General features: G+C 39.4%; 1 protein-coding gene across 1 annotated transcript; it reads right to left on the bottom strand.

The window, feature by feature from the left end:
- Positions 1–2,124: 2,124 nt before the first annotated feature.
- LOC105381628 lies at positions 2,125–8,391 on the bottom strand. Its single transcript, XM_011551403.3, has 6 exons — positions 8,137–8,391; positions 5,287–5,469; positions 4,246–4,367; positions 3,867–3,951; positions 2,972–3,190; positions 2,125–2,597 (listed from the first exon to the last, which is right to left on the bottom strand). The coding sequence occupies exons 1-6, from the start codon at positions 8,270–8,272 to the stop codon at positions 2,332–2,334; spliced, it is 1,011 nt and encodes a 336-aa protein (XP_011549705.3). The 5' UTR covers positions 8,273–8,391; the 3' UTR covers positions 2,125–2,331.
- Positions 8,392–25,912: the final 17,521 nt, after the last annotated feature.

Genomic DNA, 25,912 nt, shown 5'->3' with positions numbered 1-25,912 from the left:
TTACATATTATAGTTAATAGTTTCATAAGACCTAAACATAATAAAAAAGCGTATTTTGACAGTATACAGGGTTATTTGCAAGTAGACCTGATCCTTTCAGTAGGTGATAGAGGAAGGCCTTTTTCAGTCGATTGAACCCTATATTGCATTATCCAAAACTTAACCATTTCTAAAATATTTAATATTTACGTTTTTTTTTATTTTTTTGTCAAATTGTTATGCTTAACACCGAAAATAAAAAAACTAGCCATATTTCAATATTTTTTTAGTTGTTTTGCATAAAAAAGTGTAAAATAATCAAATGTGCATTAATTGACTTAAATTAGACATAATACTTACCTCAAAAGAGTTAAACATTTTTTTTAAATATTCACAACGTAAAAAAAAGTTTAATTTAATAAGAATATCATACGACAATTTTTTACGCACTTCAACTTTAAAACATTATCAACTTATAAGCTTTCAAATAAGATATTTCAATATCAAATCGATTTAGGTATCACCAACATATGGCCAAAACAACCAGCACAGGCGGACAAAATTCAATAGGAAAACTAACAATATTAGCCCAATTTAAAGGTAAAAAAACTTCTTTGTTTTTACGTTTTGAATATTTTTTTAAATGTTTAACTATTTTGAGGTATTGTGTCTAATTTAAGTCAATTAATGCACATTTGATTTTTTTAATTAGTTAATTTTAGGTGTCACTTATTTATGCGAAACAACCAAAAAAGTTATTGAAATAGTTTTTTTTTTCAGTTTTAAGCTTAATTTTTTTGAAAAACATAAAAAAACTTACATATTCAATATGTTAGAAATGGTTAAGTTTCGGACAATGCATTATAGGGTTCAATCGACTGAAAATGTCTTCCTCTATCACCTCTTGAAAGGATCAGGTCTACTTTACCAATAACCCTGAAGTGTCAGAGCAAGACAGCCATAGATTTAAATATTTTAAATGTTTCGTGTAAGTCGTCCTCAGAAACCGCACACAGTCGCAATGTGTCGTAACAGTTACGGGGCTAACTAAAGTGTACTTTAAAAAAAAAACTGTGACAATTATTGGCTAGTCTGATTCGGAATGCTTCTTGAACGGAATGTACCTCGTCCAGTACCCGTATCACGAAAATTCGAGCTAACGAATAGAATCGAATGCGAGTGCGACTATTGTCAACTTGACAGCACTTTCGAACACTTTTTACCTTTCGAATGAGTTTCGAAAAGAATGACCACAGAGTACATCATATTATTCTGACAATGACCTATGGAATGATAGCTGTCAAACTTTCGCAAATCTATACACCGCCATTTTGTTGTTGACAGGTTGACAGCAGTTTCGAATAGACTATCGAATAGAATATGCTGCGTTTTTTCCGGATCGCTCTACAGTACTAGATAGTCTCCAAACCATGCAAATGGCCCCAAATTTTAACACAAACTGAATATTCGCATTCGCATTCGCATTCGCGAATGTCGATATCAGATATTCGCATTCGCATTCGCATTCGCGAATGTCCAAAAACACACATTCGTTACATCACTAGTACGGAACCCTAAAAACAGAGATTAGTGGAAAATTTTGTACCTTGTTTAGGTACCAAAGTAAAACATATTGTTCAATCAGTAAATAAAACTATTACCTATATTATTTTTCAGCATTTTTTATATTCAATTATAACACTTAAGGATCAACCCAAAGCCAACTAGCGCCGCTAATTGACACAAAACATACAACTTTAACACTTTTACTTAACGCAATTATTTATTTGATAATCTAACCAGTTAAATCACTAATTTAATATTTTATTTAAGTTTATTTACACTTAAGGTTCAGTTCAACCCAAAGCCAACTAAGTAGCTTGTATTTAAGGCAAGTATTTATTTGATAATGAAAAAAACAATAAAAAAACACAAATTCAATATTTATAAGCTTAAGTTGGGAGGACTATAGTTCACTGACTAGTCTCTTGTTCATTTATCCCAAGACATCTATTCTAATCTATTCTATTCTCTGTGGGGGTGTAAGTACCTGCACCTGGCTCTCTCGAGTGGAACCTTTGTGAATATTCCCAAGGTCTAAATTGCCTTCCTAAGCTTGGACCATTTCCCACCACGCTGGTCCACTGCGGGTTGGTGGGTTCACATATCTAGATGTGCTAAATCTAGATATGCAGGTTTCCTCACGATGTTTTCCTTCACCGTAAAAGCGATGGTATACATTGTACTTAATTCAAAGAACTCATTGGCGTGAGAAGCAGGCACTTACCCCACTGAGCTACCACCGCACCGACATCCCAATCAACAATTACGTTTTTAAAATTCCATCTCTACCTACGAGCTGTCCGAACGCCTTCGTTTCCTGCTGCACCTCTCATTCTCCTCATCATCATCCGAACCATCAGCCAGGCTTTCTGGCGACAGCACAGCTTGCACGATTAGGTTGCAGACACATGAGATGAGCAGCTGCGGGTTTTTCGTGAGCAGGGCCAGGTTGTGGACGTGGGTTGTGGAGGAGCGACCTGTGGCCAGTTGTCGACACGCGGCGACCGCGCCGGCACAGAGCGGTAGTGTGCGCAGGGTGCCGCCGCTTGTTGGGTCTTATGAAACGAAACATACACTAAATAAATAATAGTAAATAGTACAGCCTTGTGCTATTGATTCACCAATAGGGAATATGCATGTAATTATAATGTTTAATTAACATTGCTATTTCAAAATTATGCCTCCATCAATATTTTTGGACCTAAATTTTTTACCGCTGGCCTTTTGAATCGAGTGTAAAAGTAAAACAAAAATTGGATTCCTCCGCAATCTCTAGTCGCTATACTTAGTAAAATATGGAATGAGCCCTACAAATACAGCTATACAGCTGTCAAATCCATTCATTCATTCCATTTTGTCGTTTTCTAGGTAGCATGAAGCGTCTGTTCTTCCTTTATTTTACAAAATATAATCCCTAGTCTAATCTCACCTGTATGTTCCAGACTGGCGAGGCGCAGCGTGCGGCGTGTGATGTCACTCCGGTACAGCTCGGCCGCCTCCACCGCCGCCGCCAGCGTGCCGCGACCCCCGGCGCCCTCGCAGCGCCCCCCGGCCCCCGCGCCGCGCCCCCCGGCCCCCGCGCCGCACCCCGGCTGCTGCGCCAGCAGCAGAGCTATCTCGAGGCTGCAGTACAGCGGCACGCGAAACCCTGGACAAGTGAGGGGAATAGTGCGTATGTGAAACGGTATTAGACTGAAGTTTTGGCAATCGACAAATAGTTGTAAAATTTTAGGTCGAATAAAGAATATTTATTTATTTTATTTAATTCTTTATTGCACAGATATAAAATAAATGTACAAAAGGTGGGCTTAATGCTAAGAGCATTTTCTACCAGCCAACCTACAGGAGGTACAGGAAAACTGGTACAAAGATGTGCAAAAAAAAAACAAAAAAAAACATGAAAGAACTAAAAACACGTCACTTAATAATTATCTAAATATATATAATAAAAATACATTCTAATACTTATATAAATTTATACAAAGGATACATAACTATAATAGGTATACATACAATATATAAAAATACAAAATAATAATATAATATCCAGACAGGTACACGAAAATGCTATCTATTTAATCCTTTATTCGACGTAAAAAGGGTACGTATACAAAGCCAAAACCTAATTGTCAGAAACTTGGTTGGTCACATGACTTTATACTATGGGAAATTAATGATTTTTTACGCGAATTTTGAAATTCTGATTTTATTTTCCGATTTAGATATATAACATGCTGCACACATAGGTTTCGGCTTAGTATACCCTTTTTGCAACATCCTGTATAAAATATAAATAATAGAAGTAATGAGTAGTAATGACTTACCTAAGCTCCGAAAAACGTCGAATTCTGCCTGTATCACTTCTTGTATTGAATAATTCAATCCTGTGGAAGCTAAGGTAGTCTTTACCTGAAGAAAGAATATCTCATCAGTTTATGAGCATGTCAAGGGAATCTGAAGTTGTCAATAAGTGCCCTCAGATACAGGTATACACTTATACATATCAATATTTTGTACATAAAACTAATTTTTATACACCTACCGAGTAGAGTAGCGAAACAGTATCCTCGGCCGATCCTCGACTAATGAACAGCTAGCGACTCGGTCGCCGATACTGTCGGCCGAGGGTACTGTCTCGGCCACTCTACTCGGTAGGTGTAATCAGGGTATAAGATCTCTCATTTCTGACAGTAGTATTCTTACCTTTTTAGCCGTGATCTGCAAGCCTGCGCAGTTCATTTTGGCCGCGAGCTGCACACACGAGGCCATCAGCAGAGGGACCTTCTTAGACAACTGCCGCTTGTAGTTGTCCCATATGTTCGGGTCTGTCGGACAGAACACATTATGAGTAATACTAATAATAAATACTTCACTCTAATTGCAGTCAAGTAAAGCAAGTCATCACCATGTAGGTACGTCAATAAAGATACTATGTATTCCGGTGTGTTCTACTTCTACGGCTAGTACTACATATGTCGGTTCGTTAATGCTGTGAAAAGTGACAGTACGACATTAGATCATAAACATCGGCACTGATCTTCCACTGTCTCTTTTCAGGGGCAAATCCAGAAGAAGATTTCGGGATGACCGGTTTGCCTCTTGTAGGAACTGAAACGAGGAGATGAACGATGAACGTTCTTCTCCTTAGATAGAAAGAGCCCCCTATCTGAACGGAGAAACGGTTTGTAAAAATTGACGTTCATCAGAAAATTTTATATTTATACGACGAATAAAAACATTTGACTTTGACTTTGACTATGGGGAAGAAAGCCAAGTGCAACTTGATTTTGATTTTTTTTTTTTAAATTCGTGCTTATTATGATAAAATATTATCATAATAAACACGAAAAATACACAAATATTCCGCCAAACTGTTAAAACAGTTTATCGGCAGACATGCTCTCATTATAAACTACTTACATACTTTATCTTAATCTATTTACTGGTAATATCTATTCACTACTAAAGTTACTTGCTAAAATAAATAGAAATTTTGGCAGCACTATCGAGTGTGCAATTACATTATTGGGGAGAAAAAATGGCGAATGAACCAACCAATTGGAAAAGTTTTGCGTTTTCCTCCCCATTGACAGGAACCAGTGGAAGAGCCAGTCTAATTAGGTGACATACCTACTCGCTGCGTACTGCGTATCCATTCTAGCTAGCCATCCCGCGCGGTCTGCAGTATCAGTATGTAGAACAACGCGGACTCAGGTGTACCTACCCTCGAATTAGGGTACATACCTACTCGCTGGCTGTCCATCCTAGCCAGCCAGTCCTGCAGTATGGCGGCGAAGTGGCGCTCCAGTAGGCGGCAGGCCTCGGCCGCGGCGCCGCTGCGGGGATACACGCCGAGCAGCGCGCACACGCACCACACGGCCGAGCGGGACCGAGTGTCCAGCAGCTTGACCCGCCAGCCCGCCGGCTCTGAAACGACCATTCAAGTGTAATGTACTAGCGTACTAGAACAGACAACGCTAACAAAATCTGTCGTGTCACACGAGAAGTCGTAGATTCCCATAGAACAACGCGGACTCGGATGTAGATATGCCAGAGACAGAATGAATGCGTTGTTGCCGAGACAAAGAACAGCGCAAATGTCAAGTTCGCAGTGTCGTTTCTACTCGTATACGCTATATCCTAAGACAAATATCTCTGGCTATATCCCATTCCACAGGGAAAGGCATCTGATACAAACAAAAACTACCCTTATTCGAATGTAATGAGGGTTCTGTCAGATGTCTTTCCCCGTGGTATGGGATATAGTAGTAGGTAATATAAGGTCAATGGCAACGACACAACATTTTTCATCACAACATCCCATCACGTCCCACTGCTGGGGCACGGGTCTCTTTCCAGGGAAGGGTTTTAGGCCTAGTCCACCACGCTGGTCTAGTTCGGGTTGGTGGACAACATTATACTTTGTAAAATAAAGGAATGTCTTTTGACAGCTATACATTATATCCATTCATTGTATTTGACATTTGTTTGTTTTCAAGGGTAAACCGACTATATTTACCGGGCATAAGAATCTATAGTCAATCAAACGTCATATGGTCATGCTATATTTTACATAGTATATGGCGAAGCTCAGCGGACGCCTCCGGGAGCATGGATAAGACCGCCACCGCCGCGGCCAGCCCGGATCTTTTTATTAGTGTCCCATAACACAATATACTGGACCTGCCGATGACTTCACCAACCTCACCAGCAGCGCTACTGCATATTTAAATAATTGTAGTCTTTAGTGACCTGTGTAATTCTTATATTTTTTTTATGTAGCCATACGATAAATAAATAACGGCCAGCCCGGATCGTGCCTGGCTCAAAGAATATCCCTAGCCATCCCATCCAGCGTGGGAATGCTGCAGGAACAATGAACACTTGGAACACGATAAGATGGAGATTAGTTTGTAAAAGATACAGTTCGTATTTTTATTAAATTGACAACCAGTCTCTGTTTTTGTTAATTAATTTTAGTTGAGTGTACTTAGTGTTAATGTGTGTGTTTTCTAATTTTAATTTATAACATTTACCTACCTATTTTTCATAATCTTAATAGATACAATAAATTTAAATTGAAGTATTTCTTACTTTCAATAATATAAACCATCTAAGGTGGGTTTCCACCGGCAGGGCGAGAAGAGAATTGAATGTATTTAGTTTACGGGTTTTTTTCAATATGGTCAGATGTGCTTTGATGGAAATGAACATTTTCCATGCAAATTTCAATTCAAACCTCGTCATGCCTCGTCTAACGTCACGTCTCGCCCTATCGGTGGAAAACCACTTTCTTCAAACTCCAGAGCCCACGGCATGGCATTTTTATCAGTCTCAGTATGAACTTGTAAAACCTTCTTAATATTGTAGTCTATGCCAGTAGTACCTATTGCAGACCTATGAGGCGTTTGTTAAAAAAAAAAGTTCCTTTTTGGAGAAATAGATGGCGTTGTCTGGGGTTGTACCAACTTTCAAACCCTCAGAACACACTCAGATCACAATATGTTATTCTGTGAGGCTAACGAAATGTGAAAGTGACGTAGGTAGGTAGAATTGTAGTATTATTTTCTCTATGATGTCGATGTCACTGTTGCTTCAGCGTTCAGTGCGATTGTGCGTACAGCCGTTCTTTTCAAGTTTTCTCAGTTTCCTTGTGTTTCTCCTGTATTAATTGAGTTGTAGTTGAGCTATCTGCTCCTCCTCCCTTGATACTGTAGAGTTAGTGCACTTGAGATAGTGACTCTTTTGAGATAGTGACTGCTATACTGTAATAATGCCTAAGGACTATGGATCATGGTCCCTAAATAAATAAATAAAAATAGAAAATCAGTTCTCGCACGCAGCACCCGTTCAAACGGCGCGCATAGAGAAAAGAACACTACGTGACGGCGCGGGTAGAACTATTCACAGAATACTTAGCACTATCCCAAGCCACATGCAGTCTGAGCCTCGGAAGGATGGCTCGCGCTACCACCCGACATTTAATCACAACTAGTGAGTTCTTATTCTGAGTTTAGTACTCTTTGCTCTCTATGTAATTTTTGACAGTTGGTAAACTGCGTTTTCACGCCATCTATCGGCTTACCCAAAAGCTCAACTGACAGCTGTCAAGGAAAACGGCTCAATGCAATGAAAAAAAGCAGTGTTGTTGTATGAAATGAGTATGAAATGAACATGAAATGAAGGTTTTACTAGCGCCATCTTTGATTTAGTTCTTTTTTTTTATGGGCTGTCAATAAACCATAGAGAATGAAACACTATGAATAAACCTCATCTGCGTGGGAAAAACACATTGGATATTTTCTTACTTCAAGATTATTAATTTAATGAAATTACAGTGCGACAAACTATCTGTTCCGGTGAGAGCGAACTAAATTGATCCATATCAATGTCTATATATCATTACTTACTAATGAATTGTATACTGTAAAATATTTGATGGGTTTGTTAAAACCGCAAGAGCGAATTAACAATACGAGCAAACTTAATATCTTATAGAAATAAGAAATATTACACATTTATGTGAGCTGACACCGGAACAGATAAGTTTGTGGCACTGTACCTACCTAATTTGTAAAATCTACTTATCGTTACCTTCATTGGCATTGTCTTCCAACACCCTTTCCATCCAGTGCGACGCGAGGTGTTTGGACGCCATAGCTGCAGATGCAAGACTGCTCGTATCACGAGATTTGCTAAGTTTGTTACGTATAATGTTGCTAGAATCCATTTTTTGTTAATTAGTTTAGTACCACTTATACTTATGTGTTTTTATGTGATGATTTTACTGATTATTTTATTTAATAAGATACCCATTTTTTATTTTTGCAGTCTTCGCAGTAAACGTAAACAACCAGAAACCATAGACTGTAGTTATATTTTTTTATTTACGATACGTAGGCAATGGAACAAATCCATGCAGCCATGTATTGAATGAAATCAAACAAAGAGGCCTTAATACCTTTCACACAGCCTCGTGTTGCAAACCGAAATTTATTATTCTGAGATACACACGTTTATTTTTCCTATGTGAAAATTTGAAACCTCCTTTTTTAATTCGGCTAAAAACCAGATATACACTCGGACTAATAAACGGCCAAGGTACTTACTCATTTACCTACTGATAGATCTATAATAAACTGTTACCTACTTACATCCAACAGCAAAGTGTATTGTATAAAATTAATCATAGTTAGATGATAAATAAATACACTTGCGAGCATTAAAAAAGTTCTACAAATAAAAAACCACCAGATTACCCAGTTTAAAAATTAATAAATTAAAATGTGATTACTATATTTATGTTTTGCGATGTTAAATTTACTTCAATAAGTATTCATTTCTCGTTAGTTCAGTTGCAAGGTGGAACAGGTAAATCTGTTTGGAAAAACCTTGCATTTAGCATAGAACTACATACATATGAGCTCATACATAAATCAGCTTCTCACTGTCAAATTACAGACACCACCTATACTACAAATGCAAGAATTTCCGAAACTGATTTTACAATAGGTAGGTTAGGTAGTTACTTGCAACCTCAAGTTTTAGTTAATGCTTATACTTACTTATCTGTAATACGTGATGTTTCCTTAATTAGTGATAGTTTTCTGTAGGTAGGTCTAAGAAATTTTATTCATGTTCACAACGTATCCTTAGAGTATAATGGCCGGATGCAAACGGTGCAATGACTTCCTTACTTTGCCTTTACCATCGAGACTTTGCATTTCTAAGTGCACCTACTCTCGCAGGTATATAGATATTATCTAGATATGTATGTATGTGAGCATAAAACCGGGTAGCAATGTAGCAAGTAATGATTTCTCCTGAAACGGCGGAGGGCGTGGTGGCTGAAAGGCGGTATATTTTTCTTCCCGACCCCGCCCAGTGGAAAACTCATGAAGCTCCGCCCCAACGCCATTGCACACCGAATGTGAAAACGTTTGTTTTTATTTCTACTTTTGAATAAGGAACATTATTTTCAAGCTTTAAATAGTGCATTGTTATCTACGTTATTATTATTAGGAGGTACCTGTGTTATGTTTAATTTTTAGTCATGCATCGTTCTAATTTATATGATTTATGCATTCTATCGCTTGAAAAGACTGATATCCTACTAATATCATAAAGGCGAAAGTTTGTGAATATGTGTGTGTGTATTTACAATAATAAACGTGTTATTACTTCTTCACTTCAAAACGGCTAAACCGATTTTAATGAAATTTGGTATGGAGTTAGCTGACACCCTGGATTAACACATAGGCAACTTTTTATCGCGGAATTCCCACCTAAAAAGTTTTTAAGGCGAAGTGAAGCTCGCAGGATCAGCTATTTAGTTTAATCAGTATTTCGTAGTGTTTTTATAAGCTTTACAAGTACTACATATTATGTATACGATACTTACGAGTACCTACTTGCTAATTTTATAAACTGAATAGTTCTGGGGTAAATGCTGTAAGGTCAACTAAACTTAACATTTATTTTGTCTCAAAGAGAACATTTTTTAGACGTTAGATCGTAACGTTTGTGGTTTCCTTTCCAGATTTTCCAGTGCATTTCATGGGTGTAATACTTATATATAATTTTTCACCATCAATTTAAACAGGTGGACTCTAATGATTTAATTTTTCAGCTAGGATGATTGCTGTTGCGTTTTTAGTATTACAGTTATAAAGACATAGGTATGTACCATATCGAAATTATATCGATTTTGTCTGTCGGCATATTGTTGAGTCGTACCCAAAGATATGTAATAAGACATACATTTTACAATAGTACGTGTGCGTAATTCGGAAAAATAGGACTGTCATAGGAATCATCTTATCTTATATCTATAATGTGTGTGGTAATATTGCTGCAAGATATTTGACATCTGACAGGAATAGTATCTGATAGCTGATTCTGATTAACCGCAATCACAATCAACCGCAAGAAATTACATGTCCTATCAGATTTAAAGCGATGGCACATGCGACGATATAATTATAAAGAAATCGTTCTAGACAGTTCTAGACTTTCAGACAATAAATAGAAAAAAATAGCCCTATTCGACTAACTGATTCACTTACTAAGACTTACTGATAAAGTATAAACTTATGGCATTCATGTTTGACAAATTAAATTTTTCAGGCGACTGGCAGGTGGCAGTCATAGAACAACGCGGACTCGGGTGTACCCTCTTCTCAATGGTGGCAGCAGCAGCATTAGAAAGAAATATAAATATATATAAGTCTATAATTTTTTGTTTATGTAAGTTTATAAAAATATCATTAGGGCATTAGGGTAAATAATATGTTGATTATTTTTATTTTCATAAGTACCTAATGAGAGTTTTTTTAAAATTAACTAGTGCTGACTCAGATGTAAGCACTTTATCCTCAATAGCAGCATGTAAACTATGAAAATTTCGCATCGCGTACCTAGAATGAAAAGCAATGAAACTGCACCACTGGACCGGAACACCGCTGTCTACACCGATTGATCATATTAATTCGCAGACATACATCCACACACACACACACACACACACACACACACACACACACATACATACAAGTAGGTACATCTCCCTCCTCACACCGGGACTCAAACAATAACCGAGTCCCCCGAGGCACACGAGGCACAAACACATCGCTTAAATTCATACCGATATCCAACAGATATTGATATTTTCTTTTACGGAAATAAGGTTATGACCCGCCAAGGATCTAAACTGTCAGCAACTGATATGTAAATTCGTAGCGCGAACTGCTCATATTTATATTATAGCAGTGTTGTACTTCCGGCGGTGCTGTAAAATATTGTGGGAATGGTGGGGAATGGTAATACGAAGGATTTACTATGTACGATAGTTTGACAGGATGACAGTTATGGGAATAAGGGTAAGCGGGGTTAAGTTATGAAAGAATTCGTGTGAGATGCCCCGATTACTTTTTTTATTGCGTTTTCCCGCTCGCTGTGACTCGGTCTTTTGATGTGTGCGACAAAAATAAAATAAGTGCTTCTATAAAAGTTATAGTAACCTTTTCAAAGGGTTGGAGATACAGGTAGTATTTTAACTAATTATACATAACCGAACATTGTAGGTAATAATGTAAAAAATGTACATGTAAAACCGTAATAAAATACGCAGGCGGATCCCGACCGTTAGACTTTGGGTAAGAATGTAACATCGGGGTAGTTTTCTTTGCTCACTCAACCGTGTAATCACATGCAAGGCCCAGGCTAAACAATTCAGACATGTTTTATTTTACGTGAAAAATAAAAGGAAAATCAAAGATTGTTTTGAATACAATAGAAGTAAGTAGCAACATCAATATTTTGGGAGTGTCGAATCAAGATTCGATTATTTATCGATGTCAAAAGAGCTTGCAATATGCAGCTCACGAGATTGATAAAAAACTTATATCGGTGGGTTACAACTTACATGGCGTATATTTATATTTTATAGAACTTGCTATTAGTAGGTACCTAACTAAACAAAAATAAAAATATATTTACAATTTAACAAATTGTATGGTGCGGAAATCTTCATCCTTTAAAGATGAATCTAACCTGTTTATTGCTACCGACGACCCGCCAGCGGGGGTGGTTCGCAGCTTTGATTCTTTTTTAAATTGCATCGCTTGGCTTGAAACAGCTTTGCGCTTTCTTCCTTTGCCATTTTTATTTTTTAAATACTTTCTCGACGTTGATAGCACTTGAGCACAGGTAATTATCGTTTTGAGCCTTTCCGTGCTGTATCGTTTCAGAGGGCTGTTATCTCTGTTTCTGCAAAAAAAAATTGTACTTGCAAACATGACTTTATACTTTGTGAAGCTCATCAAGTCATCATAAGGTAAAGGGTACGCATTTATAGAAAAGGAGAATGCATGTATTTATATGTAGATATATACCTACTTATAAAGGAGAGAGATCAACATAAACACATCTGTAAATGTTTCACCCGTAATGATGTTAATCTGAAGCTACATGGCTCAAAGTCGATATCATCAACCTACATGTATATTTTGTTTGTCGCGTCCACGTCTATTCGCATTAATGTGTAGCAAGGGGCCGTGATTCAATTACGATCGAATGTACAGTTGACCGGGTGAAAAGATGGGGAAAAAGCGGAAAAACGTTGGCATTTGATTGCTGTAAGTGGATGACTTCTTGCATGGTTGCGCGTCAAAGCGTGACGCCAGGCGCGAAGCCGCGCGGCTCACAGATTAAAAAGGATCGGACAGTATAAGCCATGTTACGAGTGTAAATTCTACTCTGTGATGGAAAGCGCGGCAAACCGTTAAATCGTGGTCAACTTGATTTCATCGGTACTACGAAGCTACGAAGTATTATCGTTGATTTAAAATATTAGCTCGCTTAAATTGATATCTACACCATTATTGAAGCATTGTAGTTTATACGTGGTTTAAAACGATCTTACATACTTAAGTATACCAAACTTTTTATTCAAATGTACGAGTACCTTCCACTAACCTACCACTCTTTAGAGATAGAAAATCTGATCAGAAACACGCAAATCGGCTTACTGACATGTTGTAACATATCGTCACTTACGGCTAATCCTTTTTAAATTGGCGCCCGCACACGCGGCGTAATACGTCGATATTTTAAAATAACGTGACTTAACGTGAGCTCCACACGACATAAAGGAGATAGGACGCCCACGACTTAGTATCCATTTGCCCAAATTGGCCTCGTTCGAGATAACAACAAGTTTTCGCACCCTTACTAGTAAATGTGCAATTCATACGAGTGACAATATCAACGCCGCTGTTTGAAAAACAACCTTATCCGTGTATCTGATAGAGGAAATTGCAGCGGGTGGAAATTTTAAGCATATGTCATTCGTGATGCGCTCTCGTGTAAAGTGTGAACAAGCGTGCCAGCAATTTTATACATTTTTTAAAGCTGTGTTTTGGTGTAGATGAGCTTCTTAACACACACGCGCTCACGCCTTGTACTACTCCCTTGCGGGGTAGGCAGAGGTGCATTGCTGCACCCACTTTTCGTCAGAGTGTTATGTTAGTCCCAATGTAATAGGGGGCGGGCCTATTGCCATTTTACGGGCACATCCAAGACCCGAGAACAAATACATATATGTGTTTAAACAAATATCTGCCCCAGCCGGGAATCGAACCCGGGACCATCGGCTCAGTAGTCAGGTCACTAACCACTACGCCATTCGGTCGTCCCTTCTTCTGCTTCTTGAGCTTCTTACTTTTATCTCATTATCTTTTATTTTATAGTTATAGTTTAAAGTATGTTTAAAAATCTGTGACGAAAGATACATTATAAAATATAGCAGGAGTTTGCAAATGATTGTATTTGTGTACTTATAAGCGGTCTACTTACTTATTATTTTGGTGGTATTTGCCCATGATTTGCCCATTTTCCCAAAGCCTTCTAATTCCAGTAGGTAGTAGAACTGGCCCAGCAGCGTAACCGAATGCCTCCATCGTTTACTGTAACATGTGTTGAACTCATATCGAGGGGGGTTTCTTTCCTCCTAATATAAGCACTATCGCTTCGTCATCCTAAACAGGATAATGCTGGGTTAATTTATAGATGGTTGTAGTTTGGATGTTTAATGGTTTAGGCTTTAGGATGAAGTCTAAGAAAAGTTACTATGGTTAACTATTGAAATCATTAAAGATTTTGGTAAGTAATTTGTTTTCTGAAATAGTTGATACATAAAACTATAAAATTGTGAAATGGCTAATCAATAACACTGCTATCAAAATATTCGGCGGGGACGAGCATTCATAACTATCAAGACGCTTTGATAAACAATATACGAACAAGATGTAGTATCACATATGCAGCGATTACAAGATTTTCGAGCCTCCGTTAACGTTGCGTATCGTCAAATGTCACTGTCAAAATGTAAGGCATGTTAGTTCCAAAAGTGGCCTACGTAGGCACTGTTCTTTTTCAATATGTTTGTGTATTATCGTACAAAGCTAGCGTTAGCCTGTGATAAGGGCTCGAAACAAACTAAATTCTGTCTGCTTTTTTTTGACTTTCTGACTGACTTTAGTTTAACCAAGGACTTTGTATATATAGCTATATATACAAAGGACTTTGTATATACATATAGCTATATATCCTTGAGTTTAACCTAATGACAACCATTGTACTAATAAATAAAGTTACAAATCCAAACTAATTCAAAATAAGAGCTCACGTGTAAAGTGATGTGTTATTTTTTACACTGACACTCCATCTAGTTAGTATCTATAGTGCCACAAACTTATCTGTTCCGGTGACAGCTCACGTAAATGTGTAATATTTCTTCATTCTATAAGATTTTAAGTTTGCCAGTAGTGGTAATTCGCTCTTGTGGTTTTAATTAACCCATCTAATCTATATTGATATATAATTCATTAGTAAATAATGAGATATTGATCAATTTAGTTCGCTCTCACCGGAACAGATAAGTTTGTGGCACTGTACATAGTTTGTAGTATTGGTTATTAAAGTAAATGCACAAAACAAAAGAGGTTAAGGTCCTAGCAAAAAAAAGTCATGAACCGAAATTCCAATATCAAAAATATATTTTTTAAAACCGGGCGACCGAAAATGTTGTTTTAACTTTCACGCCAGCCAGCATGCAGTTTGCGGTTGAATAGTGCAGTGGACAGCGCAGTGGACAGTGGGCGTGCGTTTTGCCGACGGTTTTTGCCGTCGCCACAGAGGCCACAGCTGCGCTTGACCGCCACGAATAGTGACGTGACCGCATCCGCTTGCCGAACTGATTGTCATTTCAAATCTGGTGCTGTTCTATTTTATGCGCGGGTTGTTCTTGTGTTGTACTCGGGGTTGATGGCGTTAGATTCCACATTCTTTACTTATTCAACGTATTTCTTTGTTGTTTTTCAAGATTATGAGTCAGCCAACATTTCGCAAAGGCTTGTTCACTGAAGAAAATAAATTACGAAAGTAGGGTTATCCAATTAAAGTTCAAATCAGTTGGGACTTCATGGATGAATCGTTCACTGCTGGACATAGGACAAGGACCTGGATTTGTGATGAAACTCGACAATCATTTTGTGAGTCATATATTATACACCTAATGTGTCCTACTGAATTTACTTTATAACTAGTACTAGCTATTTTACTTAGCCTGCCTAACTTACCCAAAACGCCTCAATTTTAACTGAAAACTCCTCGCTTGCAGGGCGCGTCGGGAGTGCGGCGGGCGCAGCGGGTAGGCCTGTTTTGTCCATCGTGACATGAGCCCAGTAATTAGCGACTGTCCGGCGCCGACCAGCATGCTACACTATGTCGCCACACATAGCTAGAATAGCTACGCTGTGTGTTGGTACAACACTATTTGCATATTTCTATTGTTCGGTGTTAGTGCGCGCGTGTTTTGTTTTGTTTTGTTGGGTGCCATTCCGTGTGATGGTGCAATGGTAAAATGTTAATGCTTACTGTTATTTTTGCGTTTTTAATTGTGAATACCTAGCTGATTTAGAACACAGGAATAAATGAATACAAACGAGGATACACCAACACCCATTCAGATGTTGTTTGTACATATATTTTATCACACATACAAGCAGCAAAATAATTCACATAATAATATAAAATAAGAACACACAGACCATAAAAGCCTCAGACATCAAGCAGACCGAACACAAGCTCACCTTCCATCGTAGCACTTCCTGCTTCCTATACTCAATCAATTCGGAACAAATTACATAAAAAATACATTTCAAGCTCGAGTTGTCAGGAAAATGGTCTGTTTATTAGTTTCTCAGCCCGAGGCTGCGGGGCAAAGACGTGTGAAAAAATCTTGTACAGATTAAGCCTCACCCCCCCTCTTCCCCCTTTTGCCGCCTGTGACCTCCCCCCTTTGTCGTTTTACTCTTGAAGAGACTTGCAAAGGACAATTTCTTGGATACAATCACTTAAACATTTTTTTCATTAAAGTTTGTAAGTTTAAAAAGTAATTTGAAAAACGGAGGAATGGGCGGATGGGTGTTGTGGTTAGTAACACTGTTCTCTGCCTACCGCTACCGCCCAAGTGATAATGATAACGCAAGTGTCATATTTTGTCAATTTATTGTGTGTCTATGAATGGGTAAGAACAATAACTTGCTATGTTTCGTGGTATGTTATGTAATAGTAATTTAGCTGAGAACGCGGTTTGAATTTTCAGGAGAATGTAAAATCTTTAACTACCGACACTACAAGTACATAATTATACAAGGTAAACATCATAATTAATCCACAATGTATTTTCTTAGCTTTAAAGCATTTATCATTTGTAAAAATGTTTTTTCAGTAACCCTGCCACACAGTTATATTTTCCTGCCGACACGGTACACGTTGAGATTACGCGAGTGACAAGACACGGAAGGCGATATGTTTATTTTAAAGTCTCTTATATTTATACTTTTTACCTTTGAGTTTGAGTATTTCGGTAAAGTACTTTGAATTATGCAATGGCTACGTTTACTTTGAACAAAGTACAGATATGGTTAAGCTACAATTGGAACTGTAGATATCAGCAGTTTTAAAGTTATACAGTCGTTTATCAATTAGTTATATATCACGCCAACGTATTTTTTTGACGCTAACATTCCGACATTATTCTTAATACTACAATAAATAATACACTCTACAATACACATAAATTTACAGGTAACTCTAATAACGACACGACATACTTACTGACATTGATATGTATATCAGTCAGTAGGGCAATTTATAGGCACTACTGTGTCACAGATTTGGCGGTCTGTCACCCCCGATTTGAACCCGCGCCCCACGCTGCTCGCTACTAATGATAGAAATTAATACTTGTTACGCATTTTGAATTACCCTCGCCACTGCCTGATTTGTGGCGCCACCACTGGAAATTAATGATTTGCGAATATTAATTAGGTTTATGTTTTTGGTTATAGCTGTTTCAAGCTTTTCGGTAACGTTTTGTTTTAGATGAAGCGGCGTGCACGCTAAGTCAACCGTGATTGTTTTGATTTAGATAAGACCATAATATCCTTTGCAGTCCCTAAAGAGTTCGAACAAACATTAGAGAAACTATTTACTAGCATCATAACTAACATTCGTAGCTGCGTAGCACATGCCGATGCTACGCGCCCACGGCGTAGCAAGCTCGTAGCGGGCACCATCTGCACACAAATTCGATTTCAATTTTCACAGGATTTGCTACCTCATCCTGACTCCTATTCAGCGAAACTCAACAAACTGTCATACTCTTCGTCTCACTCGGACTAAGGAAACTTGAAAGAGATAAAAATCCCATAAAAGATGGGAGCTTTAGAAGCACGAAGACGAAGGATGGTTGAGATTGTCTGATCGTTTGGAGCATCTAAATAAGATTCATTTTTTTTCCTCGCTATCCTATTAGCGGTTGAAGGTGGTTGAACGGGATTGTGTTTATGAGTTCGTATAAAATAAGTGTAAAATAATTATTTTAATATGTAAAAAGACATAAAACAACAAGCCCTAAGCTCCCTTTGACATAGAACGAGAATATAAGTATGTATGTAGGAGTGTGTAATTTTTTTAAACAACTTTTTACCCTATGTAGGTACTATTATGGACCTAACATATTTTATAATTTAACAAGTACCTAAGTATTTAACACTATACTATGTTGACATCGATTTGGATTCTTTGCAGCCGCCGCTCGCGATATTAGCCGCAGATTGGACTAATGGTGTTTGCCAAGTTTCTGACAAAATTTAACTTGGCAAGTTGTGTAATGTTTGTGGCGGGGGGAGTAGGGGGGTTATGAACAGCTGTCATTTTACGCGAATGTGTTATCGACGCGGAGGATGAAAATCTGCGATGAAAACTTACTGAGATTCAGCTGTTTTACTAAGTAGGAGTTCATTTTTCTATATACCTGTGTCTTTACATAATTAGATCTATATTATTAGGTATTAATTTAGTGCTGTCGCCTTAGATTTTATTATAAGTATTTTTTCTAAGTATTAAAATAATGCTTAGGTATCTATCGATTGTACCTTACTCGTTCAAAAACAGCAATACGGCACGCGACCTATCACTCGAGTGCAAATGTACAGCGAAAAGCGGGTGACTCGCTTGAGAATCATCCCTGAGTGCATGTCATAAGCATGCTTACAGTCAGTTTGGTTAGAACACGGCCTAAATTATCTAAATGATAAAACCCAGATTCCCTCTATGTCCCAAAATGCCATGGCCTCATGGCTTAAAATCCACATTCGCATCAATCAATATGGCAACACTCACCACAATCCATAGATCATAGAGCGCGGCGGCGGCGGCGGCGGCGGCGGAGACCACATTAGATCGACGAGGCAATCTGTCGGCCGCGCAGCTGACGACTGCCAGCACTCGTGTCGCCATTACCTACCGGTTACCCGATTTGTACCCCCTGTAGTAATGGGTTGAAATCTCGTGAGTACTTTTGTTCCATAACTTAGGCATTAAAAATGCCTGTAAGTACTCGAAATGAATTAATGCATGTTACGATTGTGAAACTTTTGAAATCTGAGCTTGTTTGCCTCCGGCCTCTTATAGAAAATTAAGTACTATATTATTGCTAATATGTATTATCTATACTCTGCAATGGCACTTACATAGATGATCTCGTAGATTGAACGATTTTCCACCTGATTCAAGGAACGTTACTTATCTTCTGACATATCTGACTAACTTGTCTTGTTTCCGCCCACTTACCAGTGACCGTAAACCGATATCCAATTTCATAAATAGCCGCATAAACGACAAAACACAATAACTTTACGGCAACACGCTCCATAGCTAAGCGGGCAATACCTTAATCCTACCCAAAAGGAAGGAATTTCGCGAACGACCTTATAAAAAGCGTTATACGGGCAATACAAGCTCTTTGTTGTGTGGGCGCCCAACTTATTCATCCCTAAAGCCGTTCATGTATGAACCAAAGCCCTGCCGGTCAACGTTGATTGCACTGTCATGTTGGTACGCCTTCTCAACCCAGCCCACAAACACCTTATCCCCTCAACATATGCATCAGAACCCCGTGGCAAGCCCGAACCCGCGTAGATTTGTAAAACAAGCCGTGATGAGAATGTTTTATTTCGACCCTCAGGACGTATGAGGATATTGATGTATGTTTCGGTGTATGACTTTGTAATATCGTTGTTTATGTTATGTCCGATGAATTATTGCGTGTTTGTTTGCGTATTAATAGGTGTTTTATGTGAGTATTAGTTGTTTACGTAGTTACAAAAAGATGTCGTGAAAACTTTATGATCGGGCTCCTTTATTTTTAGAAAGATGATAGGTATTAAAACTTGTCATATTAATTATACAGATCAGATATATTTATCCAATACTTCAGTTAACATACACAAAAGCAAAAACACTTACTTATTCAATATACATTACAAACACATTACATTACAAACTTGTACAATAAACAAGTGACAAGTGGACGCTGGTGTGGCCAGCTAGCCAAGTGGCGACATTAGTTTGAAAGTTGGCAACATTGGCCGGTGCGTGCTGCGTTTTTGCCGGACACACGTGACCACACACAACTTTGTTCTAAAGTCTTTATTGCTTTCGAGCTCGTCTCCCGCCGTTCTTGATGCTTTGATCCCCTTTTTGTGAAAGCTGGCGGGTAAGAAACACTTTGAATATCGTGCATTTGAATGAAAGGTACCGTACAGAAATTCCTAACTTAGCCAGAATTTTTGCATAAGTTTCCTTATTGATTGCACTTAACGAGAAAAAGTGCATGTTTTTTCCTATTAAAAGATACTTTAACGCTTAGCACAGTTATATGGTACAATCGTATAAATTCCATAAATTACATTATATTGTGTAGCGTCTACTCTCAATTAATCTTTGAACTATCGGTTCCTCAGGCAGAACCAGTCTCACCCTCACATCTGCCTTACACCTTGTCAGCACATGCAACAGCTAAGCCCACAGGTCTATAACAACTTAACCAAGTGTCAGGATAACAAAAAGGGGGTACAAACACCGTTAGTAATCCTTGGTGATGTGTTGAACCGGCGCTTAGTCCCGTTTAACCCCATTATCAGCCTGTAGGGATTAAACGACGCTGCGGGCGCGATTTATACGCGATCTGATTCGACGTGCTCGGACCTTCGACGCTGATTGGCTAGCGGCTATTAAACTAAATGTGCGGAAAACTAAGCAAGGAATAACTGTGGTGTGTGTTGTACTTACTAATGGTAGTACTTTTTTTAACTTTAGTAACTTCATAATAGGACTAACGCTGAAAACGCGGAAATCCCAAAATAGATGTGCAGTTCTTTTTAACAATAATCTGTGTCACTGATAAAATTCAACTCTTTATTGTGTAGTAATGTTCTAGTTGTAGGAAATTACAGCTGAGGATTTCAGAGCTGGGCCCCAAGTCTACTAAACTCATTAGAGTAAAATTGGATGTCGATTGTATGTCGACAGCATGTCGACAGCGAAAAATGACACATTTGGCAGTCTTGTATTTTTTAAGACCATAGTGTCAGCTCGATGGAAGTTGGATGGAAGCCACCATGAAGCCACTCATATTACATTGAACAAAACGCTAGTCCACTGACAAGTGCCACACCGATATCGTCTCTCGGGTGACAATTTGCGTAGTCTACTATTTATTAACGTTTCCGTCAATGGCTTCACTATGGTTTATCTGTCAAAAATCACCTTTGTGAGGCCATTGAGCAGATACACCTAAGATACACGTTTTATTCAGATGTTGTCAACATGAATTGGAATATTCATTTCAATTTGCGGTGGGAAATGCTATTATTGGCAGACAGAGTGGATAGAGGTCGTCGGGAGTTGAAGGAACGGCGTCGAAATCGCGCCTTCATGAGGCGGAATGTCGATCCTTTCCTGAGTTTGCCGGACTCGGAGTTTGTGAAGACATTTCGCCTCAGTAAGGATGTGGTGAAGGAGATTGCCACGGATTTAACTACACTGATAGCCAAAGAACGCAGGCTAGATGGTATATCTGTTATGATTAAAGTTTGGAGCCGTCTATAATTTGGCAAAATATAGCTGTACTGGATGGTAGAAGATCTAATACTTATACATATATGTTTCATATACTCATTGCATTGCATTCTTTTAGCCATGTTTTATAACCGACTTCGAAAAAAGGAGGAGGTTCTCAATTCGCCTGTATCTTTTTTTTTTTATCCTCAACTAACAGACAAAACCAAAACAAAACCTCAGAAAAAGGAACCCTGTTGGTCAGAGAACAAAACGATAAATTGTTAAAATGTACTCTGTGTTGTTAAAGTTGATATAAGAAATGCAACATATCGACACGACGAGTTTTTTTTTTTTTTTGCCTGTGGTCTTAATTATACAGCCAGTTTAATATATGAAAAATATATTTAAATGCCATAACACGTCAATTATTGAATTTAAAAAACATCGAATAGGATAAAACAGTTATGTTTTTAAATAAATAGTGTGGAAAATCTTCAAATTAAGCCCAAGTCGAACGATCCGTGTATGGTGGCATTACAATTTTAACAAAACCGGCAACACTGATAATATTCCAAGATGACGTCACGATCACCCAGAAGACACTCTGTGTCAAGGAGTCGGTTTCGTGCGTGACTGGGGTACCCACGTGTTCCTAACAATCATCGCGATTTCGGACCTTTTTCTGTGCCAATTTACATAGTTAATACCTGTTATTTGTTGTTATTGTGGTGGTGGTAACTGGTGAGTGTTGTGATTGTCAGTAAACCCTCTTTCCCTTTCTGAAATGGAGTACCATTCAGATCGTCCTCCAGATCCCGACCCGCCAGATCTTTCGCCGGATATAATGCTGACGGATACTCCCCAGGAGACGCGAAAGCGCCCTAGGGATGATATACAACCTTCTCAACAAGGTAAGAGAATTATCTTAAACCCCGATCTCGCGTCTGCTAGCATACAGACCATTTATACGCACCCGAGTCTCGACGCCACTAAGGTGTACGATGACAGTGACCCTGGACCATTTATCGTCCACGTTTCTCAGGATAGCTCTTCAGGAAGTCCAGCTTCTGGGACCCCGCTGAGGGCTATTAAGTTTGGACAATTTTTGTACAATCACAAAGTGACTGACATCACCAGAGGTGGTGTCAAAATGACCGGTCGTAACCGTGTTACTGTGGAATTTAAGTCTGCGGGAGCGGCCAACGAATTTATCAACCACCCAGCTCTGTCCCCAAACAAGTTTAAGGCAGTTATCCCAACTTACCACATCACCCGTATGGGTGTTGCTAGGAGAGTCCCAGTGGATCTCTCCATGGATGAGTTTGTGGGTTCTTTGGACCTCCCCCATGGATGCGGTATTGTTCTTAAAGCTCGCAGATTTAGTCGCAAAGTGATCAACAATGGAAACGTTTCATATGTCCCTACTCAAAGCGTAGTAATCACTTTCAGGGGACAATACCTCCCAGAAAAAATTTACTCTTTCCGTGCTGCTGTAGAAGTCGACAGATACACCTACCCAACCATCCAGTGCCACGCTTGTTGCAGGTTTGGCCATGTGAAGGCTAATTGCCGATCAAAGCCTTGCTGCTTCAAGTGTGCCCAACCACACTTGGGTGAGACTTGCGATGCAGACCCTCCCACTTGCATTTACTGCTCAGGAAGTCATGCTTCCACGGATAAGAACTGTCCAGAACAAGCTAGACAAAAATCCATAAAAGTCATTATGTCTCAGGACAGTATTTCGTTCGCTGAAGCCGATGCTCGACTTCCTAAAAGCAAAAAATCATTTGCTGAAGTAGCATCTTCACAACCTAATGGCCCATCTCTTAAAAAATCCTACAAAAAGACTGTGACCACTCAACGCAGGCCTAGGTCTCCTCTTTCTCCTGGCTATGACAGACTTGCCCATCAGGCCATTATCTCATCACCATCTTCCTCACTTCCTAATGGAAGTGCCCTGAATGTGATTACCCCCAATGACAACTTATTGGATAACTTACTTTCATTAGTTGTCAGTCTGCTGTCTAAATTCAGCGACACAATACCGCCCCACGTAGCACTTAAGATTAGAGAACTTTCATCCTTCAGCCAGAATGGCTCTGAACCCGACCCGGGTCCTTCAGTGGAATGCTCAGAGCCTTAAAAGTAAAAAACATGAAGTACTCAACTTAATAGATGACATCAAGCCCGTCATCGTTGCCATCTCTGAGTCATGGCTAGCGCCGGGTTCTCGTTTCCGAGTTCCGGGCTACTCGTGTCTGCGGGATGACAGGGATGACGGGTTTGCTGGGTGCGCTTTACTTGTGAAGCGTTCCCTTACCTTCTCCTCTATCCCTACCCCTCCCCACGGGCAGGAATTTAGTGTTGTGGCCCTTAGGGCTTTAGACATTACTTTCGTGTCCGTGTATTTCCCTGATCCCCACCCTTCTCACCTCCCATCTTTTTATAATATTATTTCTTCTCTCCCGCAACCTCTCCTGATCATGGGGGACTTTAACGCCCACCATACCTCATGGGGTTCTTATCACACTGACGCTTTTGCAATCGCCCTCTTAGACATGCTTGATACCTTAGATGTTTGTATTTTAAATGACGGGTCTCCTACCCGTCGAGTCCTCCCCCGTCAGAACCCAAAAAGTGCTGTCGATCTCACTTTCTCGTCCCCTCTTCTTTCAACATCAATATTCTGGAGGGTCCTCCCAAATACCTTTGGGAGTGATCATTTTCCCATATCTATCACGCTTCCTACCAGATCCACCATTCTTGCTGATACATGTGCCTTCCCAAGGTATGTGATAGGCAGGAATGAGTGGTCCAACTTCATCACCTCGGTTGAAGATAAGCTCAGTCTGATCCAGCCCTGTACTAGTGACAACTTTTTAAATAACTATGATCAGTTTGAAAAAGCTCTAACATCCTCTGCCAAAAATAGAAAATTGCGAAAAGGCCAAAGAGTCTCACCTCCTTGGTGGGACTCCGACTGCTCCTTGGCTGTTGACGAGCGCAAAAATGCAGAGGATGTTTATATCGCTAATATGAGCATGGAAAATTTCATAAACTACAAAAGGATAGCTGCACGCACCAAACGGCTCCTTAAGAAGAAAAAGAAACAGGGCTGGATCAGATTTTGTGAAAATCTTTCGCCTAGGTGCCCCCCTTCTCTGGTGTGGAGATACATTCGCCGATATCGCGGTTCCCTTAACGTCGAAGATATCTTGAGCAATGATCCCTCTCTATGGCTAGAAGGGTTCAGCGATAAACTGGCTCCACCTTATGTCCCACACTCCAGTGCTCTCCGTCCCCCACCAGCTCTCTTACTATCTTCAGACAGATTGGATTCTCCATTTACTATGGATGAACTCCAATCTGCTTTATCCGGTTTAACTGATTCATCTCCAGGTATTGATGGCATTCCATACTCTTTCCTTTCAAAATCAAGCCTCAAGGTCAAGCATGCCTACTTGGAGCTGATAAACTACTTCCTGGAGTACGGAGTTACTCCATGCTCTTGGAGTAAGCAAATAGTTGTTCCCATATTGAAGGCCGGAAAAGACCCCCGTGATCCTAACTCCCGACGTCCTATCGCCCTCTCCTCTGCTTTGGCGAAAATCTTAGAGCACTTAATTAAATGCAGGCTCGAATGGCTAATTGAGAATAGAGGAATCCTAGCCAAAACCCAGTTTGGGTTTAGGAAAGGGATGAGTACTCTAGACAGCCTTGCAATACTTACAACAGATATTCACATCGCATTCAAGAGGAAAGAATACCTTGTGGGTGTCTTCCTTGACATAGCGTCTGCCTATGATAATGTACTTCTTCCTGTGCTCAGGCAGAAAATGCGCCAGCTGAGCATTCCAGTGAAGCTTACCCGTCTGGTTTGCAGCCTATTCATGGAGAGATCCATCTACATAAAATCCCCTACCACTTCCCTTGATTCCCCAAAATTTGTTTGGAAAGGCCTCCCCCAGGGATCGGTCTTAAGCCCCCTCCTTTACAGTCTGTATACTTACGATCTAGATAAATCCGTTGACTGCTTCTGCGACATTCTACAGTACGCTGACGACTTGGCCCTCTATTATGCTTCTCCCTCGTTAGCGGAGACAAATGTCCAGCTGAACCTGGCTCTTAGGTACCTCACGGATTGGCTGGATAGACATGGGTTATCTCTTTCTCCCACTAAATGCACAGCAGTGATTTTCACTAGAAAAAGAAACATCCCAGATCTGGATGTTGTTATTGGAGAGCATTCAATCACTGTGTCAAATAAAGTTAAATTTTTGGGTGTGATTCTGGATTCCAGGTTGTCGGGTAGCCATCACATGAACTACGTGGCTCAGAAGTGCGAGAGGGGTGTCAACGTCCTCAGGTCACTGTCAGGTGTCTGGTGGGGCGCACATCC

Source organism: Plutella xylostella, chromosome Z, assembly GCF_932276165.1.
Source record: "Plutella xylostella chromosome Z, ilPluXylo3.1, whole genome shotgun sequence".
NCBI classification, from domain to species: Eukaryota; Metazoa; Arthropoda; class Insecta; order Lepidoptera; family Plutellidae; genus Plutella; species Plutella xylostella.
Note: the sequence above shows the minus strand (reverse complement) of the source record. Positions and strands in the feature narration are given on the sequence as shown.

Coding starts and splice junctions, on each gene's coding strand:
- LOC105381628 (XM_011551403.3), bottom strand. CDS start 8,272: ATGGATTCTAGCAACATTATACGTAACAAACTTAGCAAATCTCGTGAT. Junction 3,191..3,866: donor CGACGTTTTTCGGAGCTTAG/GTAAGTCATTAC, acceptor TCACTTGTCCAG/GGTTTCGCGTGCCGCTGTAC. Junction 2,598..2,971: donor CGCCAGTCTGGAACATACAG/GTGAGATTAGAC, acceptor TCGTTTCATAAG/ACCCAACAAGCGGCGGCACC.